Raw genomic sequence first — 24,767 nt, 5'->3', positions numbered from 1 at the left:
GGAGAGAGACAGATCAGGGAGGAGAGGAGATGGAGAGAGAGGCAGATCAAGGAGAGGAGATGGAGAGAGAGACAGATCAAGGAGGAGAGGAGATGGAGAGAGAGACAGATCAAGGAGGAGAGGAGATGGAGAGAGACAGATATAGGAGGAGAGGAGATGGAGAGAGAGACAGATCAAGGAGGAGAGGAGATCAATAGAATGATTTAGTAGTAGAGGTTTCCAAGGAATAATTTAAACTTTAACTTCTTCTTTTTAAAGGTTTTTCATTTGTTTTATCCAGGTTTCGCCGCTGATAACAATGAATTAAACACACATCGGTTTTATATCTTTTTAAATACATGTCTTATACACAAGTGTTAAACAGCTGCTTCTTCACAGCTTTCATAGGAGACGTGAGGAGATGGAGGATTTACTTCAGCCGTTTAGAGTCAGGGACAAGAGCAGGTGGTTGTACAAGAGGAGGAAGAAATGGGAGAGAATCCCCGACAACAATATCAACTTTCTGGTGGAAACCACGGAAACCATGTAACAACTCCTCTCCCTCCGAGAGGTCAAAAGTCAAATACGTTTCTATTAGCACAAAAGTAATGTGGGTAGAAGAGTCTTCTGTCTGTGTACGGACCAGGAAAGGGGTGAGTGCTCTCTTTCTATCAATAATAAGAGGTATGTTGGAACTCTGTGTGGAGGTTCAAGGAACCAGCAACATTCCACCCTGCATACCACTGCTGGCTTGCTTCTGAAGCTAAGCAGGGTTGGTCCTGGTCAGTCCCTGGATGGGAGACCAGATGCTGCTGGAAGTGGTTTTGGAGGGCCAGTAGGAGGCACTCTTTCCACTGGTCTAAAAAAACATTCCAATGCCCCAGGGCAGTGATTAGGGACATTGCCCTGTGTAGGGTGCTGTCTTTCGGATGGGATGTTAAGCGGGTGTCCTGACTCTCTGAGGTCATTAAAGATCCCATGGCACATATCGTAAGAGTAGGGGTGTTAACCCCGGTGTCCTGGCTAAATTCCCAATCTGGCCCTCAAACCATCACGGCCACCTAATAATCCCCAGCTTCCAATTGGCTCATTCATCCCCCTTCCTCTCCCCTGTAACTATTCTCCAGGTTGTTGCTGTACATGTCAACTGACCTGGTAAATAAAAGGGTTATATAAATAACAAAGCACATGGATTGAATTCTGTTTCAGTCGCTGTGAGAAGGTCCTACACCCAAACAAGGGCACTGCGTTCATCCACCTCTGGCCTGCTCGCCTCCCTACCACTGAGGAAGTACAGTTCCCGCTCAGCCCAGTCTAAACTGTTCGCTGCTCTGGCCCCCCAATGGTGGAACAAACTCCCTCACGACGCCAGGACAGCGGAGTCAATCACCACCTTCCGGAGACACCTGAAACCCCACCTCTTTAAGGAATACCTAGGATAGGATAAGTAATCCTTCTCACCCCCCCCTTTAAGATTTAGATGCACTATTGTAAAGTGACTGTTCCTCTGGATGTCATAAGGTGAATGCACCAATTTGTAAGTCGCTCTGGATAAGAGCGTCTGCTAAATGACTTAAATGTAAATGTAAATGTGAGTCATTTCAAATGACTCGAGGTGATCTGACAAAGCAGGAGAATGGTTAACGTTTCCCCATTGTTGTGGGTCACGACCCTGAACTGAGTAAAACAGACTTGAGGTGAAGTCTGGCGTGCATCCCAAATGGCTCCCGATTATAGTACACTACTTTTGACCAGGGGCCAAAGGGCAATATAGTGCACTACTTTTGACCAGGGGCCAAAGGGCAATATAGTGCACTACTTTTGACCAGGGGCCAAAGGGCAATATAGTGCACTACTTTTGACCAGGGGCCAAAGGGCAATATAGTGCACTACATAAGGAGTGGGCGGTCATTTCATTCGCCATTTAGAATCTAATATCAAATAGAAAAAAGCATAATTCACTTCATGATGGGAAACTCCCAAAATGGATTTTATTATTTTTCCATATTAGTGATTATTGCTGCTATTTTGAAGCCTGGGAATCCAAACTAAATGATTCAGTTTAAAAGGGGAAATGTCATTTGGATTCTATTCTGTCTCTTCTATCTATTTGGTTTTAAAATGTCAGAAAATCACCTGTCTCATTTACGTTGACACATGTCCTTATAAATGGTGTTTTCCCAGCCTACACTGAGCAGGGCTGGTTGTCCAGTACTTGACAGAACGTTTCCCAGCCTACACTGAGCAGGGCTGGTTATCCAGTACTGGACAGAATGTTTCCCAGCCTACACTGAGCAGGGCTGGTTGTCCAGTACTGGACAGAACGTTTCCCAGCCTACACTGAGCAGGGCTGGTCCAGTACTGGACAGAACGTTTCCCAGCCTACACTGAGCAGGGCTGGTTGTCCAGTACTGGACAGAACGTTTCCCAGCCTACACTGAGCAGGGCTGGTTGTCCAGTACTGGACAGAACGTTTCCCAGCCAACACTGAGCAGGGCTGGTCCAGTACTGGACAGAACGTTTCCCAGCCTACACTGAGCAGGGCTGGTCCAGTACCGGACAGAAAACGGTTGCATGTGTTTCATGAGAACAGTCCTGAAAAACGTACAAGGATACAAGGATACAAGGATACAAGGATACAAGGATACGTAACCGTGGTAACGTCATGTGAACCTCTTTTAAAAAATCTTCATGATCCAGGATTTTGGTTGTTTCTTCGTTGTCTGTGTCTGAAATAACACCCTATTTTCTCTATACAGTGCACTACTTTTCAGGAATAGGATGCCATTTGGGACACAGGTTCTGTGTCTGTCTTTGGCAGTCTTCAGGGTTTACGATGAATTCTTCTGTAACTGTACTGGTTCTGAGAGCGCGACTGTGTTAAAGCTCCTTCTACATTTGGAAAGTTAGTTTTCTAGTATTTTCTAATGTTTTCTTTCATTCTTTCTTTCTTTCTTTCTTTCTTTCTTTCTTTTGTTTGTTTGTTGTTGTAACAAATAAAACTAACAAAAACAAAATACATTGTCCAGTAAGGTGTCTGTGGCTATTGAAAGAAAAGTTATTCATGACCTCTTGTTATTTATGCTCAGTAATAAAACGGTATTAACAATAAGTTATTTAGCTACACTTTCTGCTTTACAGAAACGAAAAGACACAGATACGCTAGCACTACCAGTACACATGTAGAAAAACGTGTCAATTATGGCTCTACACTGGAAAAACATTTGCCAAAAAGAAGCATGCCAAAATAACATTTGTGACAGTGTAAATACATCGATGTAGGTTCCTGGTACAAAACATTTAGGTTTGCATTCCGTGAAACATGCTAGTTCTCAGAAGAGATCTGAACCAGTCGTAGAGTAGCAGAGTAGCAGCTCTGAGGAGAGACAGCTTGTGTCTTTTCTTCTCGGACAAACGTCCTTCTTTAAAAGTACTAGGAGGTAACTACCACTGACACATACACACAGGAGACAGGAAACAGCTCAGAAACATGATGCTTTCTCTCCCTCTCTTTGCTAGAAAGAGGAGGGGACTGAAGTTGTGGTTGGTTAAAGTAATATACATCGTCACAACTGTCCAACACATTCAATAAACATTGGAGACGGTACAGAAGTGTTAAACACCATCACATATACAAAGGAAAAATAACAAGAAACATGTTGGTAGGTGGTGTCTGGAGTTGAGGACAGAGTTGGTTCAGAGGAGATGGAGGAGTTGGACAGAGAGAGAGAGTAGAGTTGAGTTCAGAGGAGATGGAGGAGTTGGACAGGACAGAGAGAGAGTAGAGTTGGTTCAGAGGAGATGGAGGAGTTGGACAGACAGAGAGAGAGTAGAGTTGGTTCAGAGGAGATGGAGGAGTTGGACAGGACAGAGAGAGAGTAGAGTTGGTTCAGAGGAGATGGAGGAGTTGGACAGGACAGAGAGAGTAGAGTTGGTTCAGAGGAGATGGAGGAGTTGGACAGAGAGAGAGTAGAGTTGGTTCAGAGGAGATGGAGGAGTTGGACAGAGAGAGAGAGTAGAGTTGGTTCAGAGGAGATGGAGGAGTTGGACAGAGAGAGAGTAGAGTTGGTTCAGAGGAGATGGAGGAGTTGGACAGGACAGAGAGAGAGTAGAGTTGGTTCAGAGTTGGTTGGACAGAGGAGATGGAGGAGTTGGAGGACAGAGAGAGAGTAGAGTTGGTTCAGAGGAGATGGAGGAGTTGGACAGAGAGAGAGTAGAGTTGGTTCAGAGGAGATGGAGGAGTTGGACAGAGAGAGAGAGTAGAGTTGAGTTCAGAGGAGATGGAGGAGTTGGAAAGGACAGAGAGAGAGTAGAGTTGGTTCAGAGGAGATGGAGGAGTTGGACAGAGAGAGAGTAGAGTTGGTTCAGAGGAGATGGAGGAGTTGGACAGAGAGAGAGAGTAGAGTTGGTTCAGAGGAGATGGAGGAGTTGGACAGAGAGAGAGTAGAGTTGAGTTCAGAGGAGATGGAGGAGTTGGACAGGACAGAGAGAGAGTAGAGTTGAGTTCAGTGTACAACTGTTTTCTCTCACTGATTCATAGGTAATCTCTTCTTTGTTTGCCGGTGGTTGTCATGCTGATGAGCTCCGTCGCAGGTTAATAACCTCACATTCTGTTCACTTCCTGGTTCTGAACAGATAGAGAGAGATAGGAAGTGCAGGTGTAACGTACTTCAGACAGAGTCCTTCTTTCCATGTACTGCAGTCAGGTCATAGTTCTATCTTGGTATATCTTGGTATCCAGGGGTCAGGTAATAGTTACATCTTGGTATCCAGGGGTCAGGTAATAGTTATATCTTGGTATATCGTGGTATCCAGGGGCCAGGTATTAGTCATGTCTTGGTATCCAGGGGCCAGGTATTAGTCATGTCTTGGTATCCAGGGGCCAGGTATTAGTCATGTCTTGGTATCAAGGGGTCAGGTATTAGTCATGTCTTGGTATCCAGGGGTCAGGTAATAGTTATATCTTGGTATCCAGGGGTCAGGTAATAGTTATATCTTGGTATCCAGGGGTCAGGTATTAGTTATATCTTGGTATCCAGGGGTCAGGGAGATGGAGTTATATCTTGGTATCCAGGGGGAGGAGTCAGGACAGATAGTTATATCTTGGTATCCAGGGGGAGGAGTCAGGTAATAGTTATATCTTGGTATCAAGGGAGATGGAGGTATTAGTCATGTCTTGGTTCAGAGGAGATGGAGGGTCAGGTGTTAGTTATATCTTGGTATATCTTGGTATCCAGGGGTCAGGTAATAGTTATATCTTGGTATTGATTCAGAGGTGGATTGGACAGGGGCCAGGTATTGGTCATGTCTTGGTATTGGACAGGGGTCAGGTGTTAGTTATATCTTGGTATATCTTGGTATCAGGGGATCAGGTAATAGTTATATCTTGGTATCCAGGGATGGAGGAGTCAGAGTAATAGTTCTATCTTGGTATCCAGGGGAGGTATTGGTTATATGGAGGAGTTGGTATCCAGGGGTCAGGTAATAGTTCTATCTTGGTATCCAGGGTCAGGTATTAGTTATATCTTGGTATCCAGGGGTCAGGTAGATGGAGTTATAACTTGGTATCAGGGGATCAGGTATTAGTTATATCTTGGTTCAGAGGGATGGAGGAGTTGGACAGGTATTGGTTATATCTTGGTATATCTTCAGGTGGAGGAGTTGGACCAGGGGTCAGGTTGGTTCAGAGGAGTTGGAGTCATGTCTTGGTTCCAGGAGATGGAGGTATTAGTCATGTCTTGGTTCCAGGGGATCAGGTATTAGTCATGTCTTGGTTCAGAGGAGATCCAGGGTTGGACAGGTATTGAGTCATGTCTTGGTATCCAGGGAGAGAGAGTAGAGTTGAGTTCAGTGTCTTGGTTTCCACTGATTCAGGTAATCTAGTCATTGTTTGCCGGTGGTATCATGCAGGGGTCAGGTTATTAACCTCATTCTGTCTTGGTATCCAGGGGTCAGGTATTAGTCATGTCTTGGTATCCAGGGGTCAGGTATTAGTTATATCTTGGTATCCAGGGGTCAGGTATTAGTTATATCTTGGTATCCAGGGGTCAGGTATTAGTTATATCTTGGTATCCAGGGGTCAGGTGTTAGTTATATCTTGGTATATCTTGGTATCCAGGGGTCAGGTATTAGTTATATCTTGGTATCCAGGGGTCAGGTAATAGTTATATCTTGGTATCCAGGGGTCAGGTATTAGTTATATCTTGGTATCCAGGGGTCAGGTAATAGTTATATCTTGGTATCCAGGGGTCAGGTACCACCCATTAGAATTATATCTGACTGTAAGTCCAGGATAAAAGGTCTGCTAAATGGCATATATTAGTTATATCTTGGTATCCAGGGGTCAGGTAATAGTTATATCTTGGTATCCAGGGGTCAGGTAATAGTTATATCTTGGTATATCTTGGTATCCAGGGGTCAGGTAATAGTTATATCTTGGTATCCAGGGGTCAGGTAATAGTTATATCTTGGTATATCTTGGTATCCAGGGGTCAGGTATTAGTTATATCTTGGTATATCTTGGTATCCAGGGGTCAGGTATTAGTTATATCTTGGTATCCAGGGGTCAGGTAATAGTTATATCTTGGTATCCAGGGTTCAGGTATTAGTTATATCTTGGTATCCAGGGTTGGTAATTTGTATGGCTCCTTGCTCTTCCATCACTCAGGGAGGGAGACATCTTTGTCAGTCCACTGACCTGGATATTATTACTAGTCAAGAGGAACAGCTGTGGTTCCTTTACAATCTGCTCCATATCTGCACCTTGCTGCTGGCAGATACAGTCCCTCCCTCCCTCCCTCCCTCCCTCCCTCCCTCCCTCCCTCCCTCCCTCCCTCCCCCTCCCTCCCTCCCTCCCTCCCTCCCTCCCTCCCTCCCTCCCTCCCTCCCTCCGTCCGTCCGTCCGTCCGTCCGTCCGTCCGTCTGTTCTTTGTATTTGTGGTCTTCCCATAATAAGAGAGTTGGCTTCAGCTTTTTGCACAGTGTTTGTGTTGTAGTAATAATCCATTGGCATGTTGTTTGGTGTCTTAATGAGGTCAACTGGTTTTATATCATATATCCCAGGTAATCGAGGAAAACAACAAAGCTTTTAGAAAACAGATCTCAACAAAGGGAATGTCAGATGTATTTGTGTGGAGTTTCACTGCTGTTATCCACTCACTTTCTATCTTCATATTTACATTAAAAAAGGAATGAAAGAATAGCAATAAACAACAACAACAACAAACGGACGACAACGGACGCTAATAACAATAGCAACAATAAGGGCATTGATAACAACAACAACAACAACAATAATAATAATAATTAAAACAAATAACATTTTTGTGTGTTCTTTGTTAATCATGGCAAGTCAATGTGACTGATCTACATGTATAAACCTCCTGTCTCGTGTGGAGCCTCTACTACTCCAAGATAGGTCTACATCTCTTGTCGTAGCGTTAGCGCCTTAGCATTTAGCATCAAGTGAGCCAGTCAAGTTGTGCTACTGGGAGTTTCCGACGGCTCCCCGGATGGCCCCCCGGTTTAGTGCGGCGTGGTTTCCAGCGTACAGGGGGTTCCTGGGGTGCCGGAGCGGGGTGTGGCGATGGGCGGGGTTCCGGCTGGGCTGCATCTTCCACTAGAGGGCGTAGTGGAGGAGCTGATGGGAGCGGAGGTCTCTGTAGCCTGCTGCTGGGCTGCCTTGGAGGCCTGGAGGGTCTGTCCACACACGTGGTGGTGTTTCTCCCAGTCCTTGTGCTGGCAGAAGGAGCCGCAGTAACGCGCCGTGTTACAGCCGCTGCAGGTCTCGCTCGCCTTCCGCCCGCAGTTCCAACAACTCTACACAGAGAGAGAGAGAGGAATTAGTACAATTTGGGATTTGAATAATTTTAATACTTTGTGTGCTTTGTAATAGGAAAACATTCTTTAAAGACATTTTAATAAGAACACTCTGATTTATCAGTGTAGGAAAATAAATAGTATTTCACAGCAGGCAAATGAGTCTTAAATGAATGTGTATGAAGATAACAAAGGAAAACAGAGAGAAACAGAAAGTAACCTACGACAGAACTATTGTTAGAACCACAACATCCCACAGAGAGAAACAGAAAGTAACCTACGACAGAACTATTGTTAGAACCACAACATCCCACAGAGAGAAACAGAAAGTAACCTACAACAGAACTATTGTTAGAACCACAACATCCCACAGAGAGAAACAGAAAGTAACCTACAACAGAACTATTGTTAGAACCACAACATCCCACAGAGAGAAACAGAACATTTGTAGAAATTAAATCCCAAAGAGAACAGAACTATTGTTAGAACCACAACATCCCACAATTAGAGAAACAGAAAGTAACCTACAACAGAACTATTTAGTTAGAACCACAACATCCCACAGAGAGTAAATCAGTAACCTCCACATCAGAACTATTGTTAGAACCACAACATCCCACAGAGAGAAACAGAAAGTAACCTACAACAGAACTATTGTTAGAAAACAACATCCCACAGTGATGAGAAATCAGTGGTCCCTACAACAGAACTATTGTTAGAACCACAACATCCCACAGAGAGAAACAGAAAGTAACCTACATCAGAACTATTGTTAGAACCACAACATCCCACAGAGAGAAACATAAGGACACATTTGCGCCAGGTCAGATAATTAAACCCAGACAGACTTGGGACCCAAAGAGCCGTACTGCAGAAGGTTCTCTCCTAAACATGGCTGAACACAATTAGAGATGTGGGCTGAGCGGTGAGTGTCGGTTTCCATGGCAACTGATTAAACGCTGCATTTAGGACTCCTATATAGTGATGAGTACATCAGCGGTCCCTCCACATTAGTGATGAGTAAATCAGTGGTCCCTCCACATAGTGATGTGATGAGTAAATCAGTGGTCCCTCCACATAGTGATGAGTACATCAGTGGTCCCTCCACATAGTGATGAGTAAATCAGTTGGCCCTCCACATAGTGATGAGTAAATCAGTGGTCCCTCCACATAGTGATGAGTAAATCAGTGGTCCCTCCACATAGTGATGAGTAAATCAGTGGTCCCTCCACATAGTGATGAGTAAATCAGTGGTCCCTCCACATAGTGATGAGTAAATCAGTGGTCCCTCCACATAGTGATGAGTAAATCAGTGGTCCCTCCACATCGTGATGAGTAAATCAGTGGTCCCTCCACATAGTGATGAGTAAATCAGTGGTCCCTCCACATAGTGATGAGTAAATCAGTGGTCCCTCCACATAGTGATGAGTAAATCAGTGGTCCCTCCACATCGTGATGAGTAAATCAGTGGTCCCTCCACATAGTGATGTGATGAGTAAATCAGTGGTCCCTCCACATAGTGATGAGTAAATCAGTGGTCCCTCCACATAGTGATGTGATGAGTAAATCAGTGGTCCCTCCACATAGTGATGAGTAAATCAGTGGTCCCTCCACATAGTGATGAGTAAATCAGTGGTCCCTCCACATAGTGATGAGTAAATCAGTGGTCCCTCCACATAGTGATGAGTAAATCAGTGGTCCCTCCACATAGTGATGAGTAAATCAGTGGTCCCTCCACATAGTGATGAGTAAATCAGTGGTCCCTCCACATAGTGATGAGTAAATCAGTGGTCCCTCCACATAGTGATGAGTAAATCAGTGGTCCCTCCACATAGTGATGTGATGAGTAAATCAGTGGTCCCTCCACATAGTGATGTGATGAGTAAATCAGTGGTCCCTCCACATAGTGATGTGATGAGTAAATCAGTGGTCCCTCCACATCGTGATGAGTAAATCAGTGGTCCCTCCACATAGTGATGAGTAAATCAGTGGTCCCTCCACATCGTGATGAGTAAATCAGTGGTCCCTCCACATCGTGATGAGTAAATCAGTGGTCCCTCCACATAGTGATGAGTAAATCAGTGGTCCCTCCACATAGTGATGAGTAAATCAGTGGTCCCTCCACATAGTGATGAGTAAATCAGTGGTCCCTCCACATCGTGATGAGTAAATCAGTGGTCCCTCCACATCGTGATGTGATGAGTAAATCAGTGGTCCCTCCACATCGTGATGAGTAAATCAGTGGTCCCTCCACATCGTGATGTGATGAGTAAATCAGTGGTCCCTCCACATAGTGATGAGTAAATCAGTGGTCCCTCCACATAGTGATGAGTAAATCAGTGGTCCCTCCACATAGTGATGAGTAAATCAGTGGTCCCTCCACATCGTGATGTGATGAGTGAATCAGCGGTCCCTCCACATAGTGATGAGTAAATCAGTGGTCCCTCCACATAGTGATGAGTAAATCAGTGGTCCCTCCACATAGTGATGAGTAAATCAGTGGTCCCTCCACATAGTGATGTGATGAGTAAATCAGTGGTCCCTCCACATAGTGATGAGTAAATCAGTGGTCCCTCCACATAGTGATGAGTAAATCAGTGGTCCCTCCACATCGTGATGAGTAAATCAGTGGTCCCTCCACATAGTGATGAGTAAATCAGTGGTCCCTCCACATAGTGATGTGATGAGTAAATCAGTGGTCCCTCCACATCGTGATGAGTAAATCAGTGGTCCCTCCACATAGTGATGTGATGAGTAAATCAGTGGTCCCTCCACATAGTGATGTGATGAGTAAATCAGTGGTCCCTCCACATCGTGATGAGTAAATCAGTGGTCCCTCCACATCGTGATGAGTAAATCAGTGGTCCCTCCACATAGTGATGAGTAAATCAGTGGTCCCTCCACATCGTGATGAGTAAATCAGTGGTCCCTCCACATAGTGATGAGTAAATCAGTGGTCCCTCCACATCGTGATGTGATGAGTAAATCAGTGGTCCCTCCACATAGTGATGAGTAAATCAGTGGTCCCTCCACATAGTGATGAGTAAATCAGTGGTCCCTCCACATCGTGATGTGATGAGTAAATCAGTGGTCCCTCCACATAGTGATGTGATGAGTAAATCAGTGGTCCCTCCACATAGTGATGTGATGAGTAAATCAGTGGTCCCTCCACATAGTGATGAGTAAATCAGTGGTCCCTCCACATCGTGATGAGTAAATCAGTGGTCCCTCCACATAGTGATGAGTAAATCAGTGGTCCCTCCACATCGTGATGTGATGAGTAAATCAGTGGTCCCTCCACATCGTGATGAGTAAATCAGTGGTCCCTCCACATCGTGATGAGTAAATCAGTGGTCCCTCCACATAGTGATGAGTAAATCAGTGGTCCCTCCACATCGTGATGAGTAAATCAGTGGTCCCTCCACATCGTGATGTGATGAGTAAATCAGTGGTCCCTCCACATAGTGATGAGTAAATCAGTGGTCCCTCCACATAGTGATGAGTAAATCAGTGGTCCCTCCACATAGTGATGAGTAAATCAGTGGTCCCTCCACATCGTGATGTGATGAGTAAATCAGTGGTCCCTCCACATCGTGATGAGTAAATCAATGGTCCCTCCACATCGTGATGAGTAAATCAGTGGTCCCTCCACATAGTGATGAGTAAATCAGTGGTCCCTCCACATCGTGATGAGTAAATCAGTGGTCCCTCCACATAGTGATGAGTAAATCAGTGGTCCCTCCACATAGTGATGTGATGAGTAAATCAGCCTCCTCGGCAGAATTGGTACCACCTTTCCAAACACACAGAGAGGCTAATCTGGGGGAAAGGGGAAGAGAGCGAAAGAGAGAACAAAATACTCGTGTGGCCGTCTCCCCTTGGGACTGATGTAGGCAATATCCTGTTTAGTGTCTTCTCTGGTGTAATAAATACATTCTGGTATAATAAATCAATCATAAATACATTCTGGTATAATAAATCAATAATAAATACATTCTGGTATAATAAATCAATAATAAATACATTCTGGTATAATAAATCAATCATAAATACATTCTGGTATAATAAATACATTCTGGTATAATAAATCAATAATAAATACATTCTGGTATAATAAATCAATAATAAATACATTCTGGTATAATAAATCAATAATAAATACATTCTGGTATAATAAATACATTCTGGTATAATAAATCAATAATAAATACATTCGGGTATAATAAATCAATAATAAATACATGCTGGTATAATAAATACATTCTGGTATAATAAATACATTCTGGTATAATAAATACATTCTGGTATAATAAATCAATAATAAATACATTCTGGTATAATAAATACATTCTGGTATAATAAATACATTCTGGTATAATAAATCAATAATAAATACATTCTGGTATAATAAATCAATAATAAATACATTCTGGTATAACAAATCAATAATAAATACATTCTGGTATAATAAATACATTCTGGTATAATAAATACATTCTGGTATAATAAATACATTCTGGTATAATAAATCAATAATAAATACATTCTGGTATAATAAATCAATAATAAATACATTCTGGTATAATAAATACATTCTGGTATAATAAATACATTCTGGTATAATAAATCAATAATAAATACATTCTGGTATAATAAATACATTCTGGTATAATAAATACATTCTGGTATAATAAATCAATAATAAATACATTTTGGTATAATAAATCAATAATAAATACATTCTGGTATAATAAATACATTCTGGTATAATAAATCAATAATAGATACATTCTGGTATAATAAATCAATAATAAATACATTCTGGTATAATAAATACATTCTGGTATAATAAATACATTCTGGTATAATAAATCAATAATAAATACATTCTGGTATAATAAATCAATAATAAATACATTCTGGTATAATAAATCAATAATAAATACATTCTGGTATAATAAATACATTCTGGTATAATAAATACATTCTGGTATAATAAATCAATAATAAATACATTCTGGTATAATAAATACATTCTGGTATAATAAATCAATAATAAATACATTCTGGTATAATAAATACATTCTGGTATAATAAATACATTCTGGTATAATAAATCAATAATAAATACATTCTGGTATAATAAATCAATAATAAATACATTCTGGTATAATAAATCAATAATAAATACATTCTGGTATAATAAATCAATAATACAGCCATTCTGGTATAATAAATCAATAATACAGCCATTCTGGTATAATAAATCAATAATACAGCCATTCTGGTATAATAAATCAATAATACAGGCATTCTGGTACATAATAGATCAATAAAGTGTCCGACCTCGCTGGAGTCCTCCTGCTGGTTGATGACAGTCAGTGCGTCCTCCGCTGCCTGTCTCTTGGCCTCTGCCACCGTACGCTCCATCTTGGACCGTTCTGAGCTGATCATCTGATGGGCCTTCCTCTCTGCCTCTGAAACCGCCTTCTGGAGCTCTGACATGGCCTGGCGCTTCACCTCATTCACAGCCTCTTCTGAAACACATTCAGAGATATCATCAAGGACCCAATCAGCCCCCTACCCCCTAACCCTTTAACCCTAAACACTACCCCCAAACCCGAACCTAACCTCCTACTCCTTAACTCTAACCCTGCAGTCTATCACAGTGCCATCCGTTTTGTCACCAAAGCCTCATACACTACCCACAACTGCGACCTGTACGTTCTCGTTGGTTGGCCCTCGCTTCATACTCGTCGCCAAACCCATTGGCTCCAGGTTATCTACATGTCACTGCTAGGTAAAGTGTCGCCTTATCTCAGCTCACTGGTCACCATAGCATCTCCCACCTGTAGCACACGCTCCAGCAGGTATATCTCACTGGTCATCCCCAAATCCAATTCCTCCTTTGGTCATCTTTCCTTCCAGTTCTCTGCTGCCAATGACTGGAGCGAACTGCAAACATCTCTGAGGCTGGAGACTCATATCTCCCTCACTTTTAAGGACCAGCTGTCAGAGCAGCTCACAGATCACTGCACCTATACATAGCTCATCTGTAAACAGCCCATCCAACTACCTCATCCCCATACAGTATTTATTTATTTATCTTACTCCTTTGCACCCCAGTATCTCTACTTGCACATTCATCTTCTGCACATCTACCATTCCAGTGTTTAATTGCTATATTGTAATTACTTCGCCACCATGGCTTATTTATTGCCTTAACTCCCTTATCTTCCCTCATTTGCACTCACTGTATATATACTTTTTGTTTTCTTTTGTTCTACTGTATTATTGACTGTATGTTTTGTTTATTCCATGTGTAACTCTGTGTTGTTGTGTGTGGAATTGCTATGCGTTATCTTGGCCAGGTCGCAGTAGCAAATGAGAACTTGTTCTCAACTAGCCTACCTGGTTAAATAAAGGTAAAATAAATAATCCCCTTAAACACTATTTCCTGAAATAACCGGAAGTGTCATCCATATGCCTGTCTTGATTTGATCAAAAATTCAAGTCTGATGCTACTTGAGTAGTAGATTTTAATGAGCCCTATATTAAAGACATTTAACGAGACCTACATTAAAGACATTGACTGAGACCTACATTAAAGACATTTAATGAGCCCTACATTAAATACATTTAATGAGCCCTACATTAAAGACATTTAATGAGCCCTACATTAAAGACATTTAATGAGCCCTACATTAAAGACATTTAATGAGCCCTACATTAAAGACATTTAATGAGCCCTACATTAAAGACATTTAATGAGCACTACATTATTAAAGACATTTAATGAGCCCTACATTTAAAGACATTTAATGAGCCCTACATTTAAAGACATTGAATGAGCCCTACATTTAAAGACATTTAATGAGCCCTACATTAAATACATTTAATGAGCCCTACATTAAAGACATTTAATGAGCCCTACATTAAAGACATTTAATGAGCCCTACATTAAAGACATTTAATGAGCCCTACATTTAAAGACATTTAATGAGCCCTACATTTAAAGACATTTAATGAGCCCTACATTAAAGACATTTAATGAGCCCAAGCCTTAATGATTGTGCCGTTATCCAATACATATGCAGGACATGTGATATCATGCTTTATCAAAAACATACTGTATATTATGATATAAGCTACTGCACATTACACACCACAGAAGAACATCACAGGCCATAGACGTACAGTGGGGAGAACAAGTATTTGATACACTGCCGATTTTGCAGGTTTTCCTAAGCATGTAGAGGTCTGTAATTTTTATCATAGGTACACTTCAACTGTGAGAGACAGAATCTAAAACAAAAATCCAGAAAATCACATTGTATGATTTTTAAGTAATTAATTAGCATTTTATTGCATGACATAAGTATTTGATACATCAGAAAAGCAGAACATAATATTTGGTACAGAATATTACAGAGATCATACGTTTCCTGTAGTTCTTGACCAGGTTTGCACACACTGCAGCAGGGATTTTGGCCCACTCCTCCACACAGACCTTCTCCAGATCCTTCAGGTTTCAGGGCTGTCGCTGGGCAATACGGACTTTCAGCTCCCTCCAAAGATGTTCTATTGGGTTCAGGTCTGGAGACTGGCAAGGCCACTCCAGGACCTTGACATGCTTCTTACGGAGCCACTCCTTAGTTGCCCTGGCTGTGTGTTTTGGGTCATTGTCATGCTGGAAGACCCAGCCACGACTCATCTTCAATGCTCTTACTGAGGGAAGGAGGTTGTTGGCCAAGATCTCGTGATACATGGCCCCATCCATCCTCCCCTCAATACGGTGCAGTCGTCCTGTCCCCTTTGCAGAAAAGCATCCCCAAAGAATGATGTTTCCACCTCCATGCTTCATGGTTGGGATGGTGTTCTTGGGGTTGTACTCATCCTTCTTCTTCTTCCAAACACGGCGAGTGGAGTTTAGACCAAAAAGTTATATTTTTATCTAATCAGACCACATGACCTTCTCCCATTCCTCCTCTGGATCATCCAGATGGTCATTGGCAAACTTCAGACGGGCCTGGACATGCGCTGGCTTGAGCAGGGGGACCTTGTGTGCGCTGCAGGATTTTAATCCATGACTGCGTAGTGTGTTACTAATGGTTTTCTTTGAGACTGTGGTCCCAGCTCTCTTCAGGTCATTGACCAGGTTCTGCTGTGTAGTTCTGGGCTGATCCCTCACCTTCCTCATGATCATTGATGCCCCACGAGGTGTGATCTTGCATGGAGCCCCAAACTGAGGGTGATTGACCGTCATCTTGAACTTCTTCCATTTTCTAATAATTGCGCCAACAGTTGTTGCCTTCTCACCAAGCTGCTTGCCTATTGTCCTGTAGCCCATCCCAGCCGTGTGATGGTCTACAATTTTATCCCTGATGTCCTTACATAGCTCTCTGGTCTTGACCATTGTGGAGAGGTTGGAGTCTGTTTGATTGAGTGTGTGGACAGGTGTCTTTTATACAGCTAACGAGTTCAAACAGGTGCAATTAATACAGGTAATGAGTGGAGAATAGGGGGCTTCTTAAAGAAAAACTAACAGGTCTGTGAGAGCTGGAATTCTTACTGATTGGTAGGTGATCAAATACTTATGTCATGCAATAAATTGCAAATTAATTACTTAAAAATCATACAATGTGATTTTAGGCTAATCTTTTTGAGTGTGAACTGTATTACTGTATTGTATTATACTGTATCATATAGACTGGAATTACACACATCGTTCAAACCATAAAGCAGTCACAGAACGTGATTCTGATGATGTCAGGGCTTTAGAAGCTTCTGATAGGCTAATTTACATCATTTGAGTCATTTGGAGGTGTACCTGTGGATGTATTTCAAGGCCTACCTTCAAACTCAGTGCCTCTTTGCTTGACATCATGGGAAAATCAAAATAAATCAGCCAAAACCTCAGAAAATAAATTGTAGACCTCCACAATTCTGGTTTATCCTTGGGAACAATTTCCAAAAGCCTGAAGGTACCAACGTTCATCTGTACAAAAAATAGTACGCAAGTACAAACACCATGGGACCACACAGCCGTCATACCACTCAGGAAGGAGACTGTCTCCTAGAGATGAACATACTCTGGTACGAAAAGTACAAATCAATCCCAGAACAACAACAAAGGACCTTGTGAAGATGCTGGAGGAAAGAGGTACAAAAGTATCTATATCCACAGTAAAATGAGTCCTATATTGACATAACCTGAAAGGCCGCTCAGCAAGGAAGAAGCCACTGCTCCAAAACCACCATAAAAAGACTGCACATGGGGACAAAGATCATACTTTTTGGAGAAATGTCTTCTGGTCGGATGAAACAAAAATAGAACTGTTTTGCCATAATGACCATCATTATGTTAGGAGGAAAAAGGGGGAGGCTTGCAAGCCGAAGAACACCATCCCAACCGTGAAGCATGAGGTGGCAGCATTATGTTGTGGGTGTGCTTTGCTGCAGGAAGGACTGGTGCACCTCATAAAATAGATGGCATCATAAGGAGGGAAATGTTGTGGATATATTAAAGCAACATCTCAAGACATCAGTCAGGAAGTTAAAGTTCCTGCAACACTAACTCCAAAAAGTTCTGGGAAAGTCCATGGAGAATAAGAACACCTCCTCCCAGCTGCCCACTGCACTGAGGCTAGGAAACACTGTAAAGTCCATGGAGAATAAGAACACCTCCTCCCAGCTGCCCACTGCACTGAGGCTAGGAAACACTGTAAAGTCCATGGAGAATAAGAACACCTCCTCCCAGCTGCCCACTGCACTGAGGCTAGGAAACACTGTAAAGTCCATGGAGAATAAGAACACCTCCTCCCAGCTGCCCACTGCACTGAGGCTAGGAAACACTGTAAAGTCCATGGAGAATAAGAACACCTCCTCCCAGCTGCCCACTGCACTGAAGATAGGAAACACTGTAAAGTCCATGGAGAATAAGAACACCTCCTCCCAGCTGCCCACTGCACTGAAGATAGGAAACACTGTCACCACTGATAAATCCACCATAATTGAGAATTTCAATAACCATTTTTCTACGGCTGGCCATGCTTTCCACCTGGCTACTCCTACCCCGGTCAACAGCACTGCACCCTCAACAGCAACTCGCCCAAGCCTTCCCCATTTCTCCTTCTCCCAAATCCATTCAGCTGATGTTCTGAAAGAGCTGCATAATCTGGACCCCTACAAATCAGCCGGGCTAGACAATCTGGACCCTTTCTTTCTAAAATTATCTGTCGAAATTTTTGCCACCCCTATTACTAGCCTGTTCAACCTCTCTTTCGTGTCGTCTGAGATTCCCAAAGATTGGAAAGCAGCTGCGGTCTTCCCCCTCTTCAAAGGGGGGGACACTCTTGACCCAAACTGCTACAGACCTATATCTATCCTACCATGCCTTTCTAAGGTCTTCGAAAGCCAAGTCAACAAACAGATTACCGACCATTTCGAATCTCACCATACCTTCTCTGCTATGCAATCTGGTTTCAGAGCTGGTCATGGGTGCACCTCAGTCACGCTCAAGGTCCTAAACGATATCTTAACCGCCATCGATAAGAAACATTACTGTGCAGCCGTATTCATTGATCTGGCCAAGGCTTTCGACTCTGTCAATCACCACATCCTCATCGGCAGACTCGACAGCCTTGGCTTCTCAAATCATTGCCTCGCCTGGTTCACCAACTACTTCTCTGATAGAGTTTAGTGTGTCAAATCGGAGGGTCTGCTGTCCGGACCTCTGGCAGTCTTTATGGGGGTGCCACAGGGTTCAATTCTTGGACTGACTCTCTTCTCTGTATACATCAATGAGGTCGCTCTTGCTGCTGGTGAGTCTCTGATCCACCTCTACGCAGAAGACAACATTCTGTATACTTCCAGCCCTTCTTTGGACACTGTGTTAACAACCCTCCAGGCAAGCTTCAATGCCATACAACTCTCCTTCCGTGGCCTCCAATTGCTCTTAAATACAAATAAAACTAAATGCATGCATTTCAACGGATCGCTACCCGCTACCTGTGAAATAAATAAAACAATAAAAAAAGCTTGGTGGTTGTGGCAAAATTGCAAAGTCAAGGTATTGGAGTGGCATCACAAAGCCCTGACCTCAATCCTATAGAACATTTGTGGGCAGAACTGAAAAAGCGTGTGCAAGCAAGGAAGCCTACAAACCTGACTCAGTTACACCAGCTCTGTCAGGAGGAATGGGCCAAAATTCACCCAACATATTGTGGGCAGCTTGTGGAAGGCTTCCCGAAACATTTGCCCCAAGTTAAACATTTTAAAGGTAATGCTACCAAATACCAATTGAGTGTATGTAAACTTCTGAACCAGAAGAAATAAAAGTTGAAATAAATCACTCTCTACTATTATTCTGACATTTCACATTCTTTAAATGAAGTGGTGATCCTAACTGACCTAAAACAGGGAATATTTACTGGGATGAAATGTCAGGAATTGTGAAAAACTGAGTTGAAATGTGTTTGGCTAAAATGTATGTTAACTTCTGACTTAAACTTGATATACCTTTCATAATATTTCTCTCTCTCTCTCTCTCTCTCTCTCTCTCTCTCTCTCTCTCTCTCTCTCTCTCTCTCTCTCTCTCTCTCTCTCTCTCTCTCTCTCTCTCTGTCTCTCTCTCTCTCTCTCTCTCTCTCTCTCTCTCTCTCTCTCTCTCTCTCTCTCTCTCTCTCTCTCTCTCTCTCTCTCTCTCTCTCTCTCTCTCTCTTTCTCTCTCTCTCTCTCTCTCTCTCTCTCTCTCTCTCTCTCTCTCTCTCTCTCTCTCTCTCTCTCTCTCCTCTCTCTCTCCATCCCTCTCTCTCTCTCTCTCTCTCTCCTCTCTCTCTCTCTCTCTCCCTCTCTCTCCTTCTCCCTCTCTCTCTCTCATCCTCTCTCTCTCTCTCTCTCTCTCTCTCTCTCTCTCTCTCTCTCTCTCTCTCTCTCTCTCTCTCTCTCTCTCTCTCTCTCTCTCTCCTCCCTCTCTCTCTCTCCCTCTCTCTCCCTCTCTCTGTCTTTCTCTCTCTCTCTCTCTCTCTGACATCCCGTCTGAATGGCTATGGGTCTGAATGGTTATGGGTCTGAATGGTTATGGGTCTGAATGGTTATGGGTCTGAATGGCTATGGGTCTGAATGGTTATGGGTCTGAATGGTTATGGGTCTGAATGGTTATGGGTCTGAATGGTTATGGGTCTGAATGGTTATGGGTCTGAATGGTTATGGGTCTGAATGGTTATGGGTCTGAATGGATATGGGTCTGAATGGTTAAGGTGGTTGTTTTGGGTGGAATATCTCAGTAAATCTCGGTAACTGGGTTCCCGCCCAGTTGACATCAGCAAACCGCTCGCCCACACCGTGCCATACAACCTGTCTGCCCGGTACAGTTGAAACCTGGGATTCATCCCTGAAGAACACACTTATACAGGGTGCCAGAGGCCATCGAAGGTGAGCATTTGCCCACTGAAGTCGGTTACGACGCCAAACTGTAGTCAGGTCAAGACTCTAGTGAGGACGACGAGCACACAGATAAGCTTCCCTGAGACGGTTTCTGACAGTTTGTGCAGAGATGATTTGGTTGTGCAAACCCACAGTTTCATCAGCTGTCTGGGTGGCTGGTCTCAGACCATCCCACAGTTTCATCAGCTGTCTGGGTGGCTGGTCTCAGACCATCCCACATCAGTTTCTCAGACCATCCCACAGTTTCATCATCCCACAGTTTCATCAGCTGCCTGGGTGGCTGGTCTCAGACCATCCCACAGTTTCATCAGCTGCCTGGGTGGCTGGTCTCAGACCATCCCACAGTTTCATCAGCTGTCTGGGTGGCTGGTCTCAGACCATCCCACAGTTTCATCAGCTGTCTGGGTGGCTGGTCTCAGACCATCCCACAGTTTCATCAGCTGTCTGGGTGGCTGGTCTCAGACCATCCCACAGTTTCATCAGCTGTCTGGGTGGCTGGTCTCAGACCATCCCACAGTTTCATCAGCTGTCTGGGTGGCTGGTCTCAGACCATCCCACAGTTTCATCAGCTGTCTGGGTGGCTGGTCTCAGACCATCCCACAGTTTCATCAGCTGTCTGGGTGGCTGGTCTCAGACCATCCCACAGTTTCATCAGCTGTCTGGGTGGCTGGTCTCAGACCATCCCACAGTTTCATCAGCTGTCTGGGTGGCTGGTCTCAGACCATCCCACAGTTTCATCAGCTGTCTGGGTGGCTGGTCTCAGACCATCCCACAGTTTCATCAGCTGTCTGGGTGGCTGGTCTCAGACCATCCAGCTGTCTGGGTGGCTGGTCTCAGACCATCCCACAGTTTCATCAGCTGTCTGGGTGGCTGGTCTCAGACCATCCCAGTTTCATCAGCTGTCTGGGTGGCTGGTCTCAGACCATCCCACAGTTTCATCAGCTGTCTGGGTGGCTGGTCTCAGACCATCCCACAGTTTCATCAGCTGTCTGGGTGGCTGGTCTCAGACCATCCCACAGTTTCATCAGCTGTCTGGGTGGCTGGTCTCAGACCATCCCACAGTTTCATCAGCTGTCTGGGTGGCTGGTCTCAGACCATCCCACAGTTTCATCAGCTGTCTGGGTGGCTGGTCTCAGACCATCCCGCAGGTTAAGAAGCCGGATGTGAAATGTGGAGGTCTTAGGCTGGTGTGGTTGCACATGGTCTGCAGTTGTGAGGCCGGTTGGATGTACTGCCAAATTCTCTAAAACGACGTTGCAGGTGGCTTATGGTAGAGAAATGCACATTCAATTAACTGGCAACAGCTCTGGTGGACATGCCAATTGCACGCTCCCTCAGAACTTCAACATCTGGGGCATTGTGTTTTTTGACAAAACTCCACGTTTTAGAAAGGCCTTTTATTGTCCCCAGCACAAGGTGCACCTGTGTAATGATCATGCTGTTTAATCAGTTTATTGATATGCCACACCTGTCAAGTGGATGGATTATCTTGGGAAAGGAGAAATGTTCACTAACAGGGATGTAAACAAATTTGTGCACAACATTTGAGAGAAATCAGCTTTTTTTTGTGGGTATGACACATTTCTGGGATCTTTAATTTCAACACTTGACATGTTGCGTTTTATATTTTATATTTTTATATTTATTATTTGTTCAGTAAAAGTTACTCCTAAAGAGTAGAGATCCTTTTTTTTCATCAAGTAACAATATTATAATAAAATAATATATAAAGTACAATATATCATCTGAGTATCCTAGCAGACCTTGACTCTTGCCTTGTATTTCTCACCAGGTATCTTATTTTGTGTGATCAGGCTTTTATGAAGAAGACTTTCATAAACAATGATCAGCAGTGAGCTAATTTCACTGTAGGTTTATTATTGTCTAATTACTTTCCATATGCAAGACTAATGACTCTTTAAAAAAAGGAAGTAGTTGTGTGATGTTTAATTGGTTTGATCCACTAGAGAGAAGGTGCGTGATGTCTGCGTTTCACATCATTGGAAAATAAACTGCACGGATGATTTCTGCGTTTGATATAGACGAGTTGTCGACACGAAGATCCAAACATTTGATGCTTTTGTTTTGGCTTTTCGTGTGTATGAGGTCATTTATCAGGTCATCCCTTGTATATTTATTTTAAATTGTAAAAGATACACTTTCATCTCATTTGGCGTTGGCACGTTCTCTAACCTTAAACATGTGGGTAGTAAATTTTAACGTCAGGAGCGAGACGGAGGCTTTTTTTGTTGTTGCCTACATCAAGGTTGTAACTTGACTAATTGTGTATGCAAATCAGGCAATTTATATTTAAATTATGCATTTCTATTGTGCTCCCAACAGCACAGCAGAGGAGGAGGAGAGGAGGAGGAGGAGGAAAGAGGAGAAGGAGGAGGAGAGGGGGAGGAGGGGAGGAAGAGGAGGAGAGGAGGAGGAGGAGGAAAGAGGAGGAGGAGCAGGTGGAGGAGGAGGGGAGGAGGATCAGAGGGAGAGGAGGAGGAGCAGAGGAGGAGGGGAGGAGGAGGCGGAGCAGGTGGAGGAGGAGGGGAGGAGGAGCAGAGGGAGAGGAGGAGGAGCAGAGGAGGAGGGGAGGAAGAGGAGGAGAGGAGGATGAGGAAAGAGGAGGAGGAGCAGGTGGAGGAGGAGGGGAGGAGGAGCAGAGGGAGAGGAGGCGGGGCAGGTGGAGGAGGAGGAGGAGGAGGAGGAGGACATTGTGCATGGCGTGTGTGTCTGGTGTCTGAATGTTTATTACGGACTGTAAACGTTTAACTCCAACAGATGTGTTGGTCCTCCGGTGTATAAAATCCTCTACAGGAATCACAGGGCCGTCAAAAAGGATTTGCCTCCTTTCTACATTTCTCTACTTTTAGAAATGTTTGATACTGAATCAAATCAGATCTTCAACCAAAACCACATTTTAGATAAAGGGAACCTGAGTGAACAAATAACACAACAATTACATACTTACATACAATGCCTCTGTGTGAAAAAATGAATTTCTCCCTTACACTCCATAACTGGTTGTGTCACCTTTAGCTGCAATGACTCCAACCAACCACTTCCTGTAGTTGATCAGTCAACCTTTAGCTGCAGTGACTCCAACCAACCACTTCCTGTAGTTGATCAGTCCACCTTTAGCTGCAATGACTCCAACCAAACACTTCCTGTGGTTGATCAGCCCACCTTTAACTGAAATGATTCCAACCAAACACTTCCTGTGGTTGATCAGCCCACCTTTAACTGAAATGATTCCAACCAAACACTTCCTGTGGTTGATCAGCCCACCTTTAACTGAAATGATTCCAACCAAACACTTCCTGTGGTTGATCAGCCCACCTTTAACTGAAATGATTCCAACCAAACACTTCCTGTGGTTGATCAGCCCACCTTTAACTGAAATGATTCCAACCAAGCGCAAATGTCGCTTAGTTACAGCAGTTCTGCATGGAAGAGTGGGCCAAAATTCCTCCACAGCGACGTGGAGTCAAAATATGCAAAAAATAGAGCCAATCAGAACGGGGTAAATACATTTGACGGCCCTGTACGTCTCCACTGGGTCAGTGTGTTAGTGAGCCTCTCAAACAGAACGGATTATTCACAGCGGAAGAAATAGATAATGTATTTTGAAGATGATTACCAATCTAGTTCATTGTCATTTAAGATCATTTGTGTGATTTATTCATACACTCTAAGAATAAAGGGTTCCAATAGAGTTCTTCGACTGTCCCCATAGAATATCTCTTTTTGGTTCCAGGTAGAACCCTTTTTGGTTCCATGTAGAACCCTATTGGGTTCCATGTAGAACACTCCATGTAAAAGGTTCAACAAGGAACACAAAAGGGTTCTACCTCGTACCAAATGGGTTCTACCTGGAACCAAAACAGGGTTCTAACTTGTACCAAATGGGTTCTACCTCGTACCAAATGGGTTCTACCTGGAACCAAAACAGGGTTCTACCTCGTACCAAATGGGTTCTACCTGGAACCAAAACAGGGTTCTACCTCGTACCAAATGGGTTCTACCTGGAACCAAAACAGGGTTCTACCTCGTACCAAATGGGTTCTACCTGGAACCAAAACAGGGTTCTACCTCGTACCAAATGGGATCTACCTGGAACCAAAACAGGGTTCTACCTCGTACCAAATGGGTTCTACCTGGAACCAAAACAGGGTTCTACCTCGTACCAAATGGGTTCTACCTGGAACCAAAACAGGGTTCTACCTCGTACCAAATGGGTTCTACCTGGAACCAAAACAGGGTTCTACCTCGTACCAAATGGGTTCTACCTCGTACCAAATGGGTTCTACCTGGAACCATAACAGGGTTCTTCAAAAGGGTTCACCTATGGGGACAGCCAAATAACCCTTTTAGTGTCTGGAGAGGCTGACTTCATAGATTGAACCAGATATTCACCAACCTATGAGCACCAGCTCAGCCAAATGTCGGGTATTTTAAAAGCAACAGATCTTTCATCGTGATTGAACTACACTATTTAACCAGACTTGTTTTAGTGCATTGAGACT

The 24,767-nt window shown here is 43.4% G+C and overlaps 1 protein-coding gene across 1 annotated transcript in view; it reads right to left on the bottom strand.

Moving 5' to 3' along the window:
• Nucleotides 1-6,912: 6,912 nt before the first annotated feature.
• LOC124043069 (protein CBFA2T1-like) overlaps nt 6,913-24,767 on the bottom strand; it is a 182,961-nt gene continuing 165,106 nt past the window's right edge. The window contains exons 11-12 of the mRNA XM_046361242.1: nt 13,144-13,334; nt 6,913-7,797 (exon numbers count right to left, since the gene is read on the bottom strand). Coding sequence (XP_046217198.1) covers nt 7,504-7,797; nt 13,144-13,334 — 485 coding nt within the window. The 3' untranslated portion in view covers nt 6,913-7,503. The remainder of the gene's footprint in view (nt 7,798-13,143; nt 13,335-24,767) is intronic.

Source organism: Oncorhynchus gorbuscha, linkage group LG09 (assembly GCF_021184085.1).
Source record: "Oncorhynchus gorbuscha isolate QuinsamMale2020 ecotype Even-year linkage group LG09, OgorEven_v1.0, whole genome shotgun sequence".
NCBI lineage: Eukaryota > Metazoa > Chordata > Actinopteri > Salmoniformes > Salmonidae > Oncorhynchus > Oncorhynchus gorbuscha.
This window is presented reverse-complemented; position numbering and strand designations above follow the sequence as displayed.